This window comes from Plectropomus leopardus, chromosome 12, assembly GCF_026936395.1.
Source record: "Plectropomus leopardus strain MGB_pleo_1.0 chromosome 12, ASM2693639v1, whole genome shotgun sequence".
Taxonomy (NCBI): Eukaryota; Metazoa; Chordata; class Actinopteri; order Perciformes; family Serranidae; genus Plectropomus; species Plectropomus leopardus.
In genome coordinates this window covers 5,157,204-5,178,363 of record NC_142187.1, presented here as the reverse complement: position 1 = coordinate 5,178,363, position 21,160 = coordinate 5,157,204, and the positions used below count along the sequence as shown (strand labels likewise).

The 21,160-nt window shown below is 38.6% G+C and overlaps 2 protein-coding genes across 4 annotated transcripts; one reads left to right on the top strand and one right to left on the bottom strand.

The window, feature by feature from the left end:
* Positions 1-176: 176 nt before the first annotated feature.
* Positions 177-8,964, bottom strand: LOC121951445 (LIM/homeobox protein Lhx8-like). 3 transcript variants are annotated; one of them, XM_042497773.2, is made up of 8 exons: positions 8,777-8,964; positions 6,822-6,980; positions 5,521-5,642; positions 3,718-3,938; positions 3,132-3,235; positions 2,456-2,551; positions 1,392-1,572; positions 177-471 (listed from the first exon to the last, which is right to left on the bottom strand). In XM_042497773.2, exons 1-8 carry the CDS (start codon positions 8,801-8,803, stop codon positions 395-397), a joined length of 987 nt encoding a protein of 328 aa, XP_042353707.2. In that variant the 5' UTR covers positions 8,804-8,964; the 3' UTR covers positions 177-394. The 3 variants fall into 3 exon arrangements, with proteins under 3 accessions (XP_042353707.2, XP_042353706.2, XP_042353705.2); XM_042497772.2 differs by lacking the exon at positions 8,777-8,964 and adding an exon at positions 7,273-7,648 and having other exon boundaries at positions 3,718-3,935; XM_042497771.2 differs by lacking the exon at positions 8,777-8,964 and adding an exon at positions 7,273-7,647.
* A 7,358-nt stretch (positions 8,965-16,322) lies between these two features.
* On the top strand, positions 16,323-20,636 carry LOC121951851 (serine/threonine-protein kinase pim-2-like). The gene is made up of 7 exons (XM_042498337.2): positions 16,323-16,897; positions 17,091-17,185; positions 17,275-17,322; positions 17,524-17,745; positions 18,594-18,777; positions 18,864-19,037; positions 19,164-20,636. Exons 1-7 carry the CDS (start codon positions 16,456-16,458, stop codon positions 19,247-19,249), a joined length of 1,251 nt encoding a protein of 416 aa, XP_042354271.2. The 5' UTR covers positions 16,323-16,455; the 3' UTR covers positions 19,250-20,636.
* Positions 20,637-21,160: the final 524 nt, after the last annotated feature.

Sequence of the window (21,160 nt, the reverse complement as noted above, 5' to 3'; positions counted from 1 at the left end):
AAAATCCAACTGAAAATCCAATCTATACTCAGTTTTCCATCATTTTCCAACAAGGTGCCTTATCTCATCACATTCTCCAAATAAATTAATACAAAGAAATTCATAACATATACATATTAACAAAAGTTTCATCTGACATACCCATATTTTACCTGTTTCTTCTCACTATCTAAATCTGTGTAACTAGATGAAGTGAATTTAGTGACTTAACAGGTTGATTTTTTAAGTGTCTACTCACACATTAGGCAGTGGAAATTAAAGTCATTGTTCCATTTAATTGCTGTTATTTAGACAGTTAATAAATTAAAGTCCTCCAATCCTAAAAAAAAAAAAATCAAAACTTTTTTTTAATCAGTCGATGTTTGTCTTCAGTTTTGGAGAGGCGGGCTGTTGCTCAGGCATGGCTGACTGGCAGTTGTGTCAGTGAATGGGATATGAGAGGCTGAAGCAACAGTGGGTCTGGACTTTGGACTGGGGAAGTTAAAAGAATGAAAAGTTATGAATGAATCAAAGACTTTTCATGAAAATCAAAAAGGTATTTCTGTAACAACTGCTGTAACAATAGCTAAATGTTTTCTAAAACTAAAACAAAAAAAAGTCCTATTCAAAATTTGACAAACAATGTCTGCTTTTATTGGGCAGCCATACAGACGATTCAAAGCTTTTCTATAGATGATTTATGTTGTTAGCCAGCCCCAATCACCAGAAAAAAATGTTGGTGTTGTATGTTTCTGCAAACAACCTGTCAGCCACATTTGTACAGATATTTTGAAAGTTCATGTTTCAATCCAATTTTTAATTTGTCCGTTCTGGGCTTCTGCAAAAAAACATGTTAGACTCCATGGCCAAGGACCCACTCCATATGTACATATAAACATCTCATTCTAGGGGAATGAAAACACAATGATTCTTTGTGTCAGGTGATTATACACCGATGAAAACTGATGAAACCAAATTTAAAAGATTTGAACTACCCTGTTTTGGGGCACAATCCTGGCTTTAAATACAGCAATTTCTATAAGAAAAAATTACTGTAGACTGCTAAAAAAAAAAAAAACATTAAGTTTGGTGGCTGGAAAAATAGAAATGACTCACTAAAACAAAATCAGTTTTGTTGTTTATTGGTTTTGAACAGTGGTCTGCAGCAGTCTGCAGCTCGGCACACATTTCACCTAGGTGTCACACCATACACCATCTGCTCCACATCCTAATTACAAATCAGCTCAAACACTACCTCACTTTATATATTTATAAAAAGAGCATGTGTAATGTATTTGTGGTTTTGCAGAAAAATACAGTGCCGGCACTGTCTTGTGGTGACTCGGCTGTGTTAGCACTGAGCTAGCTGTGTGTGGGTGTTCAGTAGAGTGATGTGTGTGCATGTTTCTCACCGTCCATATACGTCAGTGTAGTGAGGAGGGGAGCATCTGGAGAAATATAGGTTGTGTATTGCAGATCCTCCATCAAAGGTGGTGTCAGCTGACCAGGAGCAAATGATGTCATCAACGTTGAGGAGGCAGAATTTGGGCTGATGTATTTCTTTTGACGAGCTCGACAGTTCTGAAACCAAACCTGAATGCAGGAAGAATGAATTGAAAACAGGTCAGAGTGATAATCTCTCTTTCGGGAGCTGAATTGGTTCCAGTTGGTTTCATACGCCTCCTCTCTCCCTGTCAGACAAAGAAATTTAAAACTTGTCTAAACTAAAACAACGTTTGGATTTGAGACATTGTTAAAATTCCATAGAGTTCTCTTCACAACTAATTACATGAAAAGAAAACTCTGACCCTCTGAAACCTGAACTGACATCAGCTTATTTCTGCTGCGTTCACTGCTTCCACAAGCTGTTTACCCCTTTGAAACCTTAGCATGATTAGAAAATTATCAATAAATGAATAAAATATTTAAAACAAAAATGTAAAGAAAACTGTATTTATGAATATGTATTTAAAATGATGTTACAGAACAAAAATGTAAATGTATATTTTTTTAATTTCTTGTTTTCTTTCTTTCTTCTTTTTTTTTACTTTTTTCTCCTTACTTACAGCTAATTTTCTTGTAACCTTTTACTAATTTCTTGCTAATTTTTGTGCCATGTCTTGTTAAGTTGCTCAAGAAGCATTTGTTTATTAGTGAGGAGATGTGGCTGTTAGCTGCATTATTTGCAAGAGCTTGCAAATTTGCATGATTAGTTCACGGTATTATACAATCAGGAGGAAAAAGGACAGTAATAATTTTTACACTTGTTGCACACTGATAGGCAAAATATAAAAAATACAATGCAGCCTTATTCGTCTTGAAGTCTTACATCTTTACCGTACATAGTTATCATTCTTTCTCTGTTGTTAAAATTTTTCGGACCCAAGTGCTGGAGTCAATTTCTCATTTGAATTCTTTGAAAAGCTAGCTAGTGTTGACCAGATCACTCTCCTGGAGGCAGAGACAGTTGCTGTACCTGAATCACCCTGCGGCTGAGACCGGTCCTCTCTGCCAGTTTCTGCAGAGTCTGGGCATCTGGGTTGTTATCTTTAGCAAACTGAGTCTGCATTACCTGCACATGTAGAGATGACATAGGGGGACGTGTTGACATGGTAGGAGTGCTCAGACTGTGTTCAGATATAATGTGTATACTACTGCCACTAGAGGGCAGGAAACATAAGAAAAAGGTGACCAAATGTCAGCAGCTCACACATTTGTTCTGCCTACCAGCTAGTACTAACACATCCAGCAGACACAGTCATGTTTCTGACGAGCCGACAAATCAAACATTCGCTCTCATTTTAACCCCACTAACCCTGAACCCTTATTCCTTGGTCTGTACCTTATTGAAATATATCAATGAGTTGAGATGAACAAAAAACTTGCAATATTGATTGAGGTGTAATCATATGTTGGCTCATAGTAGCCACATCATGAGTAGCGGTGGGTCATTTGATGGAGCAAAGGCCCACCTGCTGTAAACGGATGAACAGATGTGGGTTTTGTGGCACTAAATTACAGAGAAAAGTGTTCACAGGTTATTAGAAAACTAGCAGGTCATTTAATCATCTGTTACCTGGACCATGAGTCTGTAATCAAGTTTTGACACACTTGAGTCAGAAGGAGAACTGGCCCAAACTGGTGGGCAGTACCTGTAACTGGTCGACAGTGAAGCTGGTCCTGGCTCTCTTGGTGGGTCTGGACATGGTGCCGGACTCATCTTTGTCTGCCACCTCCTCCTCTACTTTTGGTTGCTCTTTAAGACAAGACACGGGACATGTTACACGCGATGTTTGTCATTCTGAGGTACATAGTAGGCTCTGTTTCAGGTGACGTCCTCCTTGGTAACAAGGTCTTTGAACTGCTGCACCTTCATTGTTCTGAAGCAGCAGCAGGAACCAGATGCAGGTATCTGAAAACATCCTCTTTAAGACCTGTGATATCTTCAGAGAACACTAAATAATGGATTGCATTTATGTTATTCAGTGAGGCATACTTTATTGTTATTAGCACAACATTGCTAATATGGAGGAGCACCGTCTGTGACCGACAGGCTACGCTCATGACCTCTTCTACACGGCTAAACACTACAGCCCTCTGCTGACTGAGCTTTATATCAATGACTGCAATAAAACAAACCATCTGCATGGATAGATACACAGAGGGCGTGGCAGAGTGAGAAAGCTTTAATGTTTCATGTCGTGTTTCCTGTCATTAATCCCATCCACATATACTCACCATTTTCCCTGGCACGTTTGATGTTCTCCATCATGATGTCGTAGTGTGGCCGGCAAAATACCCTGTTCTCCAGCAGTCCACATTCCTCCCCGGTGGACAGCTGGCGCTTACAGGAGGTGCAGGAGAAACAGGCCAGGTGGAAGGTGCTGCCTCGAGCCCGACGCACCCAGTCACTGGAGTGGATGTTACGGCCACAACGGGCGCAGCGGGTGCCATACCTTCTGAAGAAAGATGGGAAACAGGAGGAGAGACGAGCTGCGATGAGGTGACTGATCACAGACTGTTAAGCAGTGGTGTGATGTATTGTATTTGAGTATTTCATCTGGGCTGTTCTTGTTTTTAGATTTCTGCAATTTTTACTTCTTCTACACTACATTTCCTAAACAAAATGTTTACTTTTACTACAATGCAGTTTGCCAATGTACCTTAGTTACTACAAAAGAGGGAAGGAAGGAAAGAGGGGAGGAGGGGACAGACAGATGAACGAAGAAATGGGAGAGAAGGAAAAACTGGATTTTGTTCTCTATATCATTTACGTTGCAAAGGAGACTGTTTTGTAGTGTACGCTCCACTTTCAAGGTGGTGTGCAAGTGACTGCTTGCTTTTTCATTAACAGCATTTACTTGTACTTTTACAACTTAACTTTTTATACTTAAGTACAGCAAATATCACTTTCTTAAGTATTATTCTAATAGGTGACTTTAACATCCTCCAGTGTCATTTTCTGGTAAGAAATCTATACTTTTACTTGAGTATGGCATACAGGTACTTCATGCACCACTGCAGTTAGGTAATATCTTAGGTTTGCCACTCATAACACTGACCTCCAGTCTGTGCTGGTGTATAAAACCTCTTTCTTCCTCTCTGCTAATTGTACCAACAAAGATTTTGGAGTTCTCCTGCCCAAACTGCATATATGACTCAGTGTTTTGCATATGAATCTATCATCACTGAGCCTGGACAGGCCCAGCCCAGCATGACGAGTGGGTGTGTTGCCTCTTTGAAGAAAGCTGTACCTGTACTGCTCTACAAAAGGCAAAACACCTTCACTCACTGCAGTGTAAAACAAGAAAGAAACACTGTCTAAGATGTTATGGTTTCCATTTAAATTAATATAAGGTGTAATATTGAAAATGTGGCAGTATGTTTTTTTTTTTTGTTTTTTTGTTTTTGTTTTTGTTTTTTTTTAATTATTAATCTATGAAAAAAACTTGACAACCGACTCTCTCTTGGGAGTTAAGGCACTCTGCTTTTGTAGTCTGCAAGAAAATAAGGGGTTAAGCAGTATACTGTATGATTGTATTTATATCCAAACTATCCACTTAATATAGTATGAATAAATGTATCTTATGTTTTAACTGAATTCCCAGTTATTCAGTTTTCCAGATGGTAAAGGTGCACTAAACATTTCAATCTAAGATGAGAATCCTTAGATGATGCTTGAATTCTGTCATTATCTTGCACCTCAAACAGAAAGCACACACACATAAGGATACTGTCCTCGTTTTTGTCTTATTGACAGAACAGGTGTGTACAAAATATCATCCTTCTTTCTTCTGTGTTTTGACCATGATGTTTCTCAAGCCAAAAAGCACCATATGTCTTATGCATTTTTTTCTCAGAGTATATATATAATGCTTATTTTCAGATGGATTATGTGGCACAGTTATTCTCCTTAATTATATAGTTAGGGGTTAGTGTTCAGGAGGCAACACAAACACACTCAACAAACCTCTGTATACTATTTTTCTTTAATCACTCTTAAAAGGTCACTGCAGATAAATCTGATAAATCTAAACTTACCTGAAGTAGTCGAGTTTGCAGAAAACTTGTTTATCTTTGATGTAGCAGCTCACATGTCGCCCCAGTGATGTGTTGCATACACTGCATGAGAGGCAGCGCACGTGCCAGCACAAGTCATTTACCTGAGATGGGGACAAAGAAGAGATTTTAAATAAATATGGCTAACAAGTGGCATTTCACACATCCTTTAACGCTATTCTTATAACTGAAGGCAGTAGAGGTCACTCAAATTCTTCACATTGTATTTAGTTTACTGGATCCACTGCAATTTTAGATTCGTCTTACTGGGTATTTCCCATAATCTGTCTTTATATACAGTCTATGGTATTTACTATAATGTTCTGATGTTTAGTCTATATATGCTTGTCATCAAGAAATTTAATGAGTACACCACAATTCAGTGGTTCTAAACCTGAGGGTCCTAACCACGAAGCTTCACAGGGGGAGGCAAGGCCTTCCTGATTTTAGGGGGTGCATCTAAAAGTTTAATTATTCGAAATGCAAGCTTACTGTACTCAAGCTATACTCACACTGAGAGACTCATCTTGCTTGAGGACAATATGCAGTTAAACCAAAGAGCAAATAGATCAATGTCTGTATGGTTATTAGAAATTTAAAATAACATAATGCACACTGAAAGTCCTTCAGAGACTCTTTTAAAACACACACACACAAGAAAACTCAACCCTGATGCAATATTTACAAGAAATAATCTGCAGAAAATCCATCCAAATTGCTAATTTCACACAAAGCTCATGCAGTTTTTGCCACCACTATTTGGGTTAATTTACCATTCATCTGCTACTCTGTGCTGTTATTGATATATATGGAATATAATATGAAATAAGGGATACCTTTGGGGGGGAATGGGAATCACTGCCATAATCCAACAATAACCAAAAAATAATGTAATCATTTAATTGCAAGCTTTGAGTCAGCATAAATCTGAAATTACACGTGAATTTACAACATAATTGTAAACTAAAATAATCTAACAAACCTTTAAAAAATTGTTTTGGTTGGAAAACAATTAGGGATCAAATATTCATAACAGATACATTTTTAATTAAGAAGAAGGAGAAAAAATTAAGTACAGTGGAAAAATACACTTGGCAGAAAGAAGTATCTATCTAAATAAAAGAAATAAAAATAGACAGTTTGACTGTAAAAGCCTCCAGCCATGGGAAGCTAAAAACATAGTCCCTGTGGAAGTCTGCCTCCAGCTTCCTCTATATGTCCTGGGTCTAATTTTGCAGTGTTATCAAAGGCACCTTGTTATGTTTGAATATTATCATTCTGACCTTGAGGAGGTATCTGTCCACTATCTCCAGGCCGCAGGAGGTGCACAGGGTTTTCCCCTGCAAGGAGGCCACGGTGGGGACGGAGGCGGAGGAGGACGACGACAGAGAGGACGGAGAGTAGGAGTCCTCCTCGAAAATATCATCAGGCCCAGAGGAACCCTGTCAGAGGTACCAGTCAAATAATGTAACAACGGCTTATAAAACCTGTTCAGAGGCAAGAAACTCAACTCTTCTTTTAAAAAACGCCTCTATCACAAATGTTAGAGCGACAGGTAGCTGAAGGGCTTTAAAATTCGCTGCTTTGGCTAAAAGTTAAATGTCTTTGAAGTGCGCATACAGTCGCGCGAGCTACGTTTTTTTTATTTCTTTACACTCGACACTTTAGCTTCTGTAGTAGCCTGAGCTATGAGACTTGAGTAAAAGTTATTGGTTTGATATTAAAAACACCTACTGTGTCGACGCAAATATGTCCTTGTTGTAGCTGAGTGAAAACAGCCTCCGTGGTTCGTCTTTCTCCTTCCGACATGATGTCAGCGAGTCCAGAAAGATGCGCGAGACCCAATGACGACCAGGTAAGCTAATGTCCCCTTCATATTTCCATGACAACCACAGGTAACGGTTAAAGGAAATATTAGCTTAAACGTTTTGTAGGCATTTTGCGCCTTTATAACATTTATGTACTGTCATGTGTCGATGAGGGCCCAGTCTGTCGGTGGCCCACAGTCCCTTTTTTATTAGAGCCATAACAAAGTGAATTTCTCCATGTTTACATATACAAAATCCAACTCGGGGACAACAGGAGACTGGCCTCGCGCACAGCTGAACGTGATTCTGGCTAATTGTGTTCAGCCGCGCACGTGCACATGATGAGCAATCAGCCGCAGACGGCCCGCGGTGTCCTTACATTATTCACCTGAACAGGCCGCGTGAACGCAATCAGTTTCACCTGCTGTACTGCTGTAAGGAGTCAAAATGTTTGCCGTGAAAAAAGCTCTATTATGCCAAACTCTGCTCACAATATAGTAGCCTATTACTAATCGGTATTTTTAATAGTGTTTTTAACAATATTTTGGTGAAAACGGGGCCCACTCAACTCGGAAAAATAACCCAAAAAGCATGAATCTTAATAAAATCATAACTTAATCGCTAATTTGTCCGCATGCTTACATTAAATTCTATTTTGGGCTAACGGATTTTTCTTTCCAATGTTCAGAAAAAGGCTGCTTTGAGTATTGGGGAAAAAAACAAAGAATAGGCCTATAGCTATTAATGCAGATACAATGGACACTTTTTGGATTGTCCTCTCATTGAGAGAGCGTGGAATATAATGCGTAAACCAAAATAATTATTGAAATGATTCTCCTATATGCCTCTGTAATATGAACTCTAAATAACTGTCCCATTTTTTCCTTCAAATTAGCCTAAAATAATAGCAATTTAGCTTATTATATCCTCGCCATTGTCAATGTCATTTTAATGGTTTAGGCCCACTTTTTCTCAGTTCTGTATGATGTAATTATTATTTCTTGATCATATAGCCTATATTTCTACTACTGTTTATTGTTATTATAATTAATATTATTATTTTATTTTCTTTAGCAGAAAATAATGTAGCCTATTATTATATCAAATGACGTCAACTATAACGGATAGGCCTATACTTAAGAAATAATTTATGATGCAAAAAGAATAATTAGCCTACCTAAAAATACGCTTCTGTGAAAGAAAATGATTTCTTTCAGTGGAACTCAAGGAAAATAGGCCTAACTTTAGTTTTTGAAGGTAAGTGTACAATATCTGACATGAAAAACTATTTTAGTGTCTCCCAAACTGTAAAATTCGTCAAGTTTAGTTTCTGCAAAAGCTAGATAAACCCACATATTAGGCTATTTTTTCTAAAACTTGTAGTTTTGTGAATTATTTATTTTTTTTATCAGTAAAATCTTGTTACTCACCACACTGTTGGAGACGCAGTTAAACATGTTCACGGAGCATCTGCCGGCTGCTCCGGTACATCCGCGTCCAGCCAGATGTTGGTTCCGGCAGCACACCGCTGTCTGATCCCGGTGTTAGTGCCGCTAGTCCCGCTTGTTAACCCCTTCAGTCTTGTTTGTTGCTCCTGTGAAGACTTTGTTCGCTGACCTTATGTGAGAGCCGCAACTTCTGTCTGTCATTTTAAGCGGCTCGGTGCACCTCCCACTCTGATGACCCGCCCGCCTCAACATCCAAACAGTTAGGATGGTTTTCGGGTTTTTTTGTAGATGGGAAAGTTGATGACTGATGGTTTAACCCTTTAAAACGTGAGCAAACTGGCTTGATATCCGTCAAAAACATGGGATGAAGGCAATGAGCAACAATAACTTAACTTATCAATAAACTAGCAATTAGCAAAAAGATAAGCAGAAAACTAAAAGAGCAAACTCGGGAATATCATACAATATAATATAATATAACAAATGTTTTTGCAATCAAATTTAAGATATATAAAATCATTTAAAAAATACAGTTTTCCTGATATTTTACCCTATTTATTCGACTATTTTCTATTGATCTCTTTTTTTTTAAGTTAATGTTTAGGTCATGTTTTGCTGCATGTGTTTCCCTCTTTCTCTCTCTCTCTCTCTCTCTCTCTCTTTGTCTCTCTCTCTCTGTCTCTGTCTGTGTTTGCAATTTGTAATTATTTGATTTCTTACACAGTAAAGAACAATGGCCAGGCATCAGGGGAAAGAAAACTATGAAGATGTTAAAATGAAGCACTAAAAATATAAAAATAAAAATGCATAATGCAGACAGAGGATTGTATAAAAAGTTCCTAGAAATATCAGTAAAAACTCATCTCTGATGTAATATTTAGGCTACAGGGAATAATCTGCCTAAATTTCATCCAGATTGTTAATTTTTCAAAGACTTTCTGCAGTTTTTGCAGTTATTTGGATTGATTTCACAGTTTAAGAGTTGTTCTATACTGTTATTGCTATGCAATCAATATTATATAAAATATTGAATATGTCACTTAGTCGAGTTTCTCAGTTAGCTCAATGATAGAAAACAAATCCCTAAAGAAAAAATGTTGGTTTTAATCAGAAAAGAAATAATTGGAATTAATGTGAAAACTTAATGAACTCAGTCCCATATTAGCAGTCAGCAATTATAAAGAAACATAATTTATGGTTTAAATGTATTATTTCATGGTTGATTTGCATTTTTACCAATACATTTTCAAGACCTTTTCATGACTTTGGGGCAAAAGACCACATTCTCTGACTGACACTCCTTATTGGTTCATTTCATTATTATATAATAACTTTTATTAAATATAAAATATTTAAAATAAAAATGAATTCAGAATGGGGTTAGAGCTAAATATTTATTCATCAGTAAGGGACTGTTTGTTATTTATGAGGGCAGTGGTGGTGCAAAAGGCACTGGGACTGAGACTTTTGACTTTTGTTTGTTTATTTTGGTTTAAGGATGAGAAACATAAATCTATAAATTGTTCTATTTTGTGTTTATTTTACTGGTGATTTTTAAAGAAAACATGCCTTCAAAACCTGCAGAAGGTTTGTTTTCTTTCAAAATCTCCAAAATGACATCATTTATCACAGCCAGAAACTGTAAAAACAGAAATCATCATTGGATATGCAATTTTTTCCAAAACTTTTCCAGGCCTGAAAATGAATGTCTGCAAATGCTATGACTTTTCTAGGCTTTTCCTGACGGTATGAATGTTAGTATCTGATGTTCTCCACAGCCCAGTAAGACGGCAGTTCTTAAAGAAAATCAAATCTTTTAAAAAATCAACTTTCAAAGATCTTTCCCTGCAAGAGGCATTTAGATCCACTTATTCATGTCTGACAATATCAGGATTTCTCATCTTTTCCTTTCTTGTCTTCAGGGACTTTATGAACACAGCACAGGACCGAATTCTGTTTATTTAGACATCCACACCGTCTGACCGGCAGCTCTCTCAGGGCAGCTCAGCAACACAGCAAAACTTGTTACCTTAATTCCTCGAATCTGTTCAGAGTGAATTAGTGTAAAAACATTTCATGGATTAAATAACCTCAGGGAGACTTTCTGTTTTTTAACACATAGCATCGAAGAAATAGTCAATCTGGTCTGTCAGGACTATAAAAATACACTTATTCTTATAAAATGTATTGTAAAATTACCCAATCCCCAATGATTTAGGACTCTGGAACTAACATTTGTATCTCTTAAGGGTTATATCCCTTTAAGCTTTAACCCTTTGAAACCTGGACATCAATTTTCTTGTGCTGCGTACAGACACCTTTCACAAGAATTTAAACCTTTAAACCTTGCGTGAATTGGTGTGATTTCTCTCCAAAAAAACACAAAAAAGGGAGTGAGCAACATTGTAAGAAATGTTCAAAAAAGTGCAAGAAATGAGTAAATTTAGAAAATTATTCCTAAAACCTGCAGTGGGAGACAAATGGCTAGGGAAAACAAAAAAGCCAAAGAGAAACTACATTTATAATGGTTATAATTATATGTTTAAAATGATGTCACAAAATTATTGTAGTCTTAAAAGCACTTGTTCCAAATCTTGTTTGCCTTTTAGCGAAGAAAGAATTTGATCTGGCTGCAAAGGGTTAAGTAACTCTTTCAGGGCCACATGCAGAGGAGGTCTGCTAGTGCCAAGTGGTCTCCTGCTCTTCAGGACAGAGTGCTCTTGACTCTACAGTGTACCTCCTCCTCTGCGATTACCTTGTCAGACTTTAAGTGAAGGTGATGGCAAACCAAAGAGGTCAAAAAGGCATGAATGAAAACATACTCAGAGGGCACTTTGTGAATGGTGAGGCAAGAGACTGCCTCAAGAATCCCTCTGGGTCTGTTCTGTGCATATATACCTGCAACCCAACACCTCAGACCCCCAGCCTTCTAAACTACAGGATAGACTTTAATGGCATGAAAGTGCAGGCTAGACCAGATTCAGTACCTAACCGATAAAAACCATTACAGCTACTCTAAAAACTGAAAGAATCAGCAACACATAAACTGGTTCCAAACACAAATCCTGATTTCTGAATTATATCAAGATTTATCTGACTCTTCTTCTGAGTTGCAGTTAGCTATATGTTATCAAACCGCCCTGCTCAAGCATTTGAAAGAACAAATTTAAGGTCATATCTAAATGTGTTAGACTTAACTCAACCTGACTGAGTCATCTCTACCATTTGGTTTTGGTATGTTATGCTAAAATAATCCACTGGGCGTCACTGTGTCAGTCTGTCTTTTCTAGCTCACCTCCTACAGAAAGTTAGTAACAAGAAAAGTCGCATCTGATATGAGGGCTGTCTGGGGGGATATTCAAAGGCAGTTATCTTTACTGCACAAATTATGGCTTCAGAGGTCTTACTGAATAGATGTAAGAAATTTGTACTAAAACTAAAAATCTATAGGGTCCAACATTTTTTTTAAATATGCTCTGCAAAATAACTGATTTGGCATTTTATGGTAAAGGTAGTGAAATATATAAATGTAATTAAAATTGGATTCACGTTTCAAAATAAAAAAATAATTAAAAACAACACGACATTCATCCAAACTTTGTGCCAATTTTGAAAAAAAAAATTTTTGAAGGCAATCTTGAGATTATGAGGATTGGATGGACACACAAACAACATGAAAACTGAATTCCTTCAACCACAGCTGTTGCTTGGGTGGGGACATAAAAACACAAACTTGACAATTGGCTATAGGGCTGCGTTTTGTCAAGAACCTCACAATTCAGTTCAATTTTGATTCTTTTATGTCATGATTCAATTCGATTTCTATTCAATTCGATATTGATCCAGTTGCTTCGAACAAACTGGCACCAAAACTTATTTTACCATTACATTATTCTTTATTAAATAAAAATTAAAACTAAAATAAATTTAAAGTACAGGAATGTGCACATTTTTGCCTGAGCTGAACTCAACAAAAGTAATAAACATTTATGCAGGATTTGTCCACCTGCATTTGTGTGTGATCCACAGCTTTAGCGTTAGCCACAGTTTGCAAAACATCTGCGTGGTGTCGGCTCAAATGGTAACGTAGGTTCATCGTATTGTTGCAGTGTTTTAACACTGACTCACGAGGCTCTCACACAACGTAACTACTGTCGACTTTGTGTATCCAAACGTCGGCTTTTAATGTTGTCGGCGCTGATTTTAACACACTGCTAGCTCACACCACTGTCACCATTTTAATGAATAAACAACAGACGGTGTTTGGGGGTCGAGCGGGGCCTCTGAACAATGTCAATCACACTCCAGCGGCTTTCACACTGCCCCCGCGGGAGCAGGGCATCATTACCACGTAAATAATCAATTTTAGGATTTTATGAATCAATATTGAATTGACAAAAAACATATTGCAGTGCACTGATGAATTGATTTTTTTTTACCCTGCCCTAGTGGGCTATTGTAATGTGTACACCATCTTCAAATAAACATTCAACCTATTTTTATATCTACTTTGTTATCCTGTTGACTAACTCTTGGGATTATAAAACATTCATCAGTCCTATACCTGACTCCTCTCTCTCCCAAATATCAGAATTTTCCTTATGGTGTGCTTGAGACTTTGGGTTAATGAGAATGAGATGGATGCAAGGTCACAGTGACCTTGACCATTGACCACAAAAATCTAATCAGTTCATCGTTGAATCCAAGTGTTTGTTTGTGCGAAATTTGGGAAAAGAAAGCCCCTCAAGGTGTTCTTGAGATATCTAATGACATGGCAGTATTCAAGCCGCAAGTTATTGTAAATAACCATTGTGACTCGGTCTATAGATAGGAAGCTAGTCTCTCTCTTGAAAGTAGGACTTCGACCAATTCAGGACCATTAAAGACTAAACCAGTGTGATGATATGATGGTCTCAATTGTGGCAGTAGTCCAAGAAAATGCGGAAAGAGACTTTTTCAGGATCTGAGAATAATATTTAAAACCTTGATAAGAGCAGTCTTTGTACTTTGGTGGGGTGTAAATACAGACTGGGACAGAGAACAGATCAAATACATTGAGCTGAGACCTGAATTTGATCACTTGTGTTATTGCAATGCTTTGAATACATGAATTGAAGAAACTCATAGCCAAATTGATGAAAGAAATTGCATGCAAATAATATTTTATCATGTTATGTGACCAATAAATTGAATGATTGGTGACTATAGGTATGTGAGACTTGTATTTTGTGGTAGAGGGTGATAGATCATACACACAGGATGAATTTTCATCTGATCTCCACTGAAGAGATAGAAATCAAAACAAAATATTTACAAATAAATAAATCCTGATTGGGCGATACTTTAGAATGGAATTTATTAAATTCCAGGTTCCAGGTTCTGTGCATTCATGCATCATCACATTCAGAATTCTACAGCTTACATAGTCCACCTCACACCAGACAAACAGTCAGTACACATTCTTCAGATATCTGTGGGTGTTTGCATTTTTCGAGAAGTCATTATTCTTTGAGAGCCATGTCTACGGACGATTTTTCATGCAATTGTATGACAATGATCTCCAGTGATTCAAGTAAGTGTGAATAGCTTCCAGTTAGAGTTCATGACCATGTTGTGCGTCTGCCAAATCACAAACATTTATCTGCAGTGTGGTTCTGTGCTTTCAGCTGATAAAAATTTAATTTAATTAGCTTAAATATAACAGCTGAAAACATAAAAGATCACAAAATGTCTACACTATCTTCCACATTCAACTGAGTTTAGAGATTTTTTAAAAACCACACGTACCATTGCTGTATTTTAACACTTTCTGGTATGCAACATGTCTGGGACTGTCTTACCTTAAATTATCATTTAAGATCATCTGAGTCAAAAGTATACAGAGATTTTTTTACATGGATATTATACATCTTAGGATATTAGATCCTTCTTTTAAGTTCAGAGTGAAACCAGCGTGATTTTAGATGTAACCTTGTAAGTTTGATTCTCAAAAGATCTTCACAATAGAGTCCATAGTTTATACACTGCAGATGGGGAGTTAATTCAGACATAAATCCACAATATAACTCATTTTTAAACATGAAATTGGTAACACTGTTGTCTTAATCTGTCTCTTAAAGACTTTGGATTCAAAATGAGTAGTGTTTGACAGCTGAGGCTGAGATCTTGCGTATTAAGTCGTTTAATATGCTTTTTTCCTTTGCTTGCCTCACGTTATAATCTGTCACCTCCAGCATTTGAACTAGGTCAGATTTATGGTATAATTCTTCTGTTTTGTCAGTCTGAGTACAAAAACATAACAGGTCATCATGCACATAAAGCTGGAGCCTCATTATCAGTACATAAATCATCTTGCATGAAGTCAAGAATATTTCTTTACAGTTTTTTTCTTGTCGTTTTTAGAAAACCATCCACTGGATCTCAGTGTATGGAGATCAAAACCGAAGGAGCCTGATGTTGCAGAATCACACAAGAACACGATCAGAGGCAACGTCGGCCACTCCTCTGACCCCTGCAATGACACGCCAGCCAAGATCAGCATGCGCAAGAGAAGCGCCGCTGATGAGGGACATATTGTCCCAAAAAGGTGGAGGTGTTGGAACTTCACCGACTCATTCAGGCAGAGTGACGAGCCAGCTGAGGGTGGCAAACGAAAGGCCAACATCAACACCTCTGACCCAAGCACAGCTAAGGCCATCAACTGCCAGCTGGGGTCCAGAAAGAGGAAGGCCAACAGTGACAGTGGCGTATCGGTGAAGAGGGAGAGGCACACCGACAGCCTCACTGAGCCCAGTGCCACAGAGTCTAGCCTTAATGAGTCTAGCTCTGTTAAGTCCAGCTCATTTGAGTTCAGCTCCTCTGAGTGCACCACTAAAATCTACGTGAAAGCTGACTGCACTGGAGTAGAAATCAGCAAGGAGGAGGAGAAGCTCTGTCAGCTGGCCTCCTGCGGAAACACCAGCAGAGGTAAGCTATCTAAAAAAATAAGTGACTTAGTTAATAGAATAAAGGGATTCCTTTAGGCCGTGAGTTTAGGAGTTGAAAATAAAATGTAGGATCAGCTCAAACATAGAAGTGGTAGGTGGGGAATTGGGGGAGGGGTGAAACATAAAAAAAGTAACAATGAGTTAAAACAATGTCTTTGCGTATTTTTTTGTAGTTAATTCAGACATAAATCCACAATATAACTCATTTTTAAACATGAAATTGGTAACACTGTTGTCTTAATCTGTCTCTTAAAGACTTTGGATTCAAAATGAGTAGTGTTTGACAGCTGAGGCTGAGATCTTGCGTATTAAGTCGTTTAATATGCTTTTTTCCTTTGCTTGCCTCACGGTATAATCTGTCACCTCCAGCATTTGAACTAGGTCAGATTTATGGTATAATTCTTCTGTTTTGTCAGTCTGAGTACAAAAACATAACAGGTCATCATGCACATAAAGCTGGAGCCTCATTATCAGTACATAAATCATCTTGCATGAAGTCAAGAATATTTCTTTACAGTTTTTTTCTTGTCGTTTTTAGAAAACCATCCACTGGATCTCAGTGTATGGAGATCAAAACCGAAGGAGCCTGATGTTGCAGAATCACACAAGAACGCAATCAGAGGCAACGTCGGCCACTCCTCTGACCCCTGCAATGACACGCCAGCCAAGATCAGCATGCGCAAGAGAAGCGCCGCTGATGAGGGACATATTGTCCCAAAAAGGTGGAGGTGTTGGAACTTCACCGACTCATTCAGGCAGAGTGACGAGCCAGCTGAGGGTGGCAAACGAAAGGCCAACATCAACACCTCTGACCCAAGCACAGTTAAGGCCATCAACTGCCAGCTGGGGTCCAGAAAGAGGAAGGCCAACAGTGACAGTGGCGTATCGGTGAAGAGGGAGAGGCACACCGACAGCCTCACTGAGCCCAGTGCCACAGAGTCTAGCCTTAATGAGTCTAGCTCTGTTAAGTCCAGCTCATTTGAGTTCAGCCCATTTGAGTTCAGCTCCTCTGAGTGCACCACTAAAATCTACGTGAAAGCTGACTGCACTGGAGTAGAAATCAGCAAGGAGGAGGAGAAGCTCTGTCAGCTGGCCTCCTGCGGAAACACCAGCAGAGGTAAGCTATCTAAAAAAATAAGTGACTTAGTTAATAGAATAAAGGGATTCCTTTAGGCCGTGAGTTTAGGAGTTGAAAATAAAATGTAGGATCAGCTCAAACATAGAAGTGGTAGGTGGGGAATTGGGGGAGGGGTGAAACATAAAAAAAGTAACAATGAGTTAAAACAATGTCTTTGCGTATTTTTTTGTAGAGGACTTCAAGAGGAAATACAAACAGCTTGGTCAGATCGGCAAAGGAGGCTTCGGCTCTGTTTTTGCAGGCTTCCGTAGAGCCGACTCTTTACCAGTAAGTCATAAGAAACATGTTCACAGTCATTATACCATTCATTCACTGATGAACAGGAAGTAGTAACCAACAAGTTTCCTGTCTCGCAGGTGGCCATCAAGCATATATCCTATGGGTCCATTCGGCGTGAGCGGGTGGTGAGTAATGTGGTCTGAGGTTGAAAACAAAAAACCTTAGGGTTTTATATTCCCCCTTTTTTTTTCAGCTGCTCATATTTTAAGCCTGTCCTGACATGCACGTGTTACCTATTGACATTATCACATGGGTTGATGCTGTGCTTTTCAAAGCTGGTGGAACTAAAAGTGTTATTTACCACATGTATGCATTTATTTCTTTAGAAGTGCAATGGGAACGTTTATAACATTATAGTGGAGGTGGCCCTCATGCTGAAAACAGCCGGACTACCAGGATCAGTCAGACAATCCGCTGCAGTGTCCCTCTTGGACTGGTATGTCCTAGGCAGTGAGGTAATCCTCATAATGGAGAAACCAGACCATTCCCAGGACCTGAACCGCTACCTTCAGACCCGCAGAGGCTCCCTGAGTGAAGAAGAGGCAAAGGTATGAAACATCATGGGGAAACTTTTTTGTCTATTCTTTATTAAGTTCAAACCTACTGCACGGTGAAGGCCAAGTCACACCAAAAAGTCGCACAGCAAACTTCATCCATCAGTCAGTCTGCCCGTCTGTGTATCCTGCCATCCGCCAGCATATATTTACACCGCAAACGTTTCTGTCCAGCCCCTTTCTCAGATGACCGTGTACAGCGGTGCATCATGCGGAGGGGAAAGCTGACCTTTGACTTCAAAAGCGGCAGTACTTGATGCCTTTTGAATGAGAAGGGACTGTATATTACTATGTTTTACCTGGTGATGTCATCATTGATCCATTTATTTTTTCAGTGTATTATCACAATGACCGTTTGGTCATGTTTTTAATAATTGTAACATCACTGATGGTTTTATCCTCAAATATATAACTGACCTTTATAATTATACAAGTAACAAGTATTTGAATTATGTTGTTAATTTCTTTTTCTTTTTTAACGGTGAAATTCTTTATCCACAGACTAAAAGCAACACTTTTTTTGATTATTACAAGTATGTATTTCGTGAAACCCCTGATGTGAAACATGCATTATTTTTGTTACTGTCCATGTCCTTTTTTAAAAATAATGATTTAGATGTTTTTATTGGTTTATGTATTGATATTATGTTTATTTACTATTATTTATTATTTTCTGTGAAGAATGTTTGTTTTTTGTGCTCTCGCATATGTTTATGTTCTTGTTAGTCTGACTTATTTTGTACATATTTTTTGTTAGATAAAGCTTAAAAAAACTTTCTTACTATCACGAATAAGGAGAAAATACTGCATTACAGTCGCTTCAAACTGTCTGTCTTTCTCAGGTGATCCTTAAGCAACTCGTCGACGCAGCCATCGAGATGCACTCTAATGGCGTCTTTCATCGTGACATAAAGCCACACAATGTCCTGATTCAAGACAATTTCGATGGCAAAGAACCCAGGATGCGTGTCATCGACTTCGGCTGCGGCGCCCTCTCCTGGGACGGGCCCTTCTCCACCTTCAGTGGTATGATATCCGTCTTCCATCTCTGAAATAATGGCTCATGTCTGAACAAAGTTTCTCATTTTTTCTCTCCATTTATCTGTTGCTAGGTACCATGGACTTTGCCCCTCCAGAGTACTTCGAAAAAGGGACCTACTGGGCTCAGTCCACCACTGTCTGGCAGCTGGGTGCCATTTTCTATGAAATGCTGAGTGGACACAAATATTTCACCACCATAAACTACATTACTGGGCAAATCAAAGTCAACGGGGCGCTGTCAGCAGGTAAAATACACACACACAAACATACGAACACGTACACACACACAGTTTTATTTACTATCATTTTAAGATTTCTTCATCAGAACTTCCCATTAAACCTTTGTGGCTGCCTTCTCTCCTGCTTTCCAGATGTCAAAATGTTGCTGAACAGGTGTCTGGCCAGAAACCCCGCAGGGCGTGCCACGCTAGAGGATATGCAGCGCTTCCTCGCCTAGACTCAGCCTGACCCCTTTCATGTTCCCAAGGCCTTAAACGCAGGAAGGTTCCTACTTCGCACAGTCAGGACAGCATCACGTCATCTCAGCAGAAAGGAACACTTGTTTTGGTTTCTTTGGCATCAATCTCCATTTGATGCCTTAGAAGCTTTTAGCTCTGTTCCTGTCAGCTGAGATAAACCAGAGCCCCTCTGTCCGCTGTGTGTGCCTGCTGGAGCCTGCCCCTCATGTGAGCCTTAGGAACTGGACATCACAGATTAAGACAAACACCACCAACAGAGACATTATTCAACCGGACTGGACTTAAGACCTGCAGCAACACCAACCACCTGACGTTCCTGTTAGACCCCCAGCCGCCCGTGTGGGAGGGATCTCTCTTTTGCCTTGTCTTCATAGAGAGCTTGAGCTGGGTCAGGAATCTCTTTGATCCAATGTTGGATTAAAAATTAAACAGCTGCAGGCATATCGGACAATACAAATAAACTGGCTATAAATTGGATTAGCTGCTTCTGGTGTGAATTTTAAGTAACGCTTTTTCAAAACAATGTATATTCTGTATGTCTGTATGAGTCATGTTAGGGCTGCTTGTTTCCTCAGTACAGCATGCAGGTCAGATACACACTTGGGCTAATTTAGTCAAAACCCTGTAAGCCAGGGGAAATTTTAAAGTTTTGTCAAATCGTCTTATATGTGAGATGTATCTAAATTATTACATTCGGATAGAAAAAGCACTTATTGTGGAAGATATTTATGTGAAGAAACATTTTTTTAGCAGGGGCAGATTATGACATTGCAAATGGTTGAGTATTTCAAATCAATGGGATCTTTCACTAAAACCGAAGAAAAAATCATATTTAAATATATGGTATCAGTAGAACAGGTAAAATAATAGCCAATGTTCCAGTTACAAAACAGTGGAAAACTGTCCGAACAAGTTAAAAAAAAAAAAACAACTTAAAAATAATAGCACCGATAGTCTTAACAAAATATGACTTAAGCAACTTGGAGCTGAAAGAAAGAAAATCACAGAATCCCTCGAGAAGCACTCTGTAACAACTGCCACCCAGATGTTGGAACAAACACATTTCCTCTGCATATGTTCAAAATATAAAAACATTGGAGCAATTTTATCAAAGTTCTTAAAAAAGGGCTTCTGAAAGAGTTTAATGAAATGAACATATGTAAAATGAAGCCTCTAATAATCAGAATAATAACACATTTTATTTATCATTATTATTAGAAGCTTCATTTTACGTATGCTTCTGACATCATTTGTGCAGACACTGAATGTTAGGGGTTTGAAAGCATACAAAATTGACGTGAACCTTGGTTTTTGGATCAGGGTTTGGTATGCTTTGGGTGCAGCAATCATTTATATGTCACATGAAATTATACAAATGTGATCCCATCAGCTCCTTTTACTTGTGCTCTGTAGTTTAGTCCTTTTTTGCATCTTCTTGTTACTGCTGTATAAATTGTTCATTTTCTGCATGGGGTGGTAACCATGGTTGTGGCAGACCCCTCCAGTAATCCAGCCCTCCTCACAGTGTAGGAGGATTGAGGACAACACTCCTGCAGACAGAGAGGAGGGTTTGTTTAGGGCGGGGGAACTGGCTCTCTGGGTGTTAAACATCATGGCACCAAGACTACACGTGAAGAGGATTATTTGGCCTTTTGTTTGGGCTAGTTAGGTTTCCCTCAGATAATTGCTACAGTACAATCGGAGGTTTGAAAACCAATCAGTGCTGCCAGAGACTGCTTAATTCATGAATCCACCAACCATTCTGGTCACTTAATATAACAGCTTTAATGCCATAACTGGCATAATTACACAAGATTAAGGACAGTGACTGGCTGCTTTAAAAACGTCCACGTTAAGACGGTCTGAGAGCTCTGGACAGCACACACACA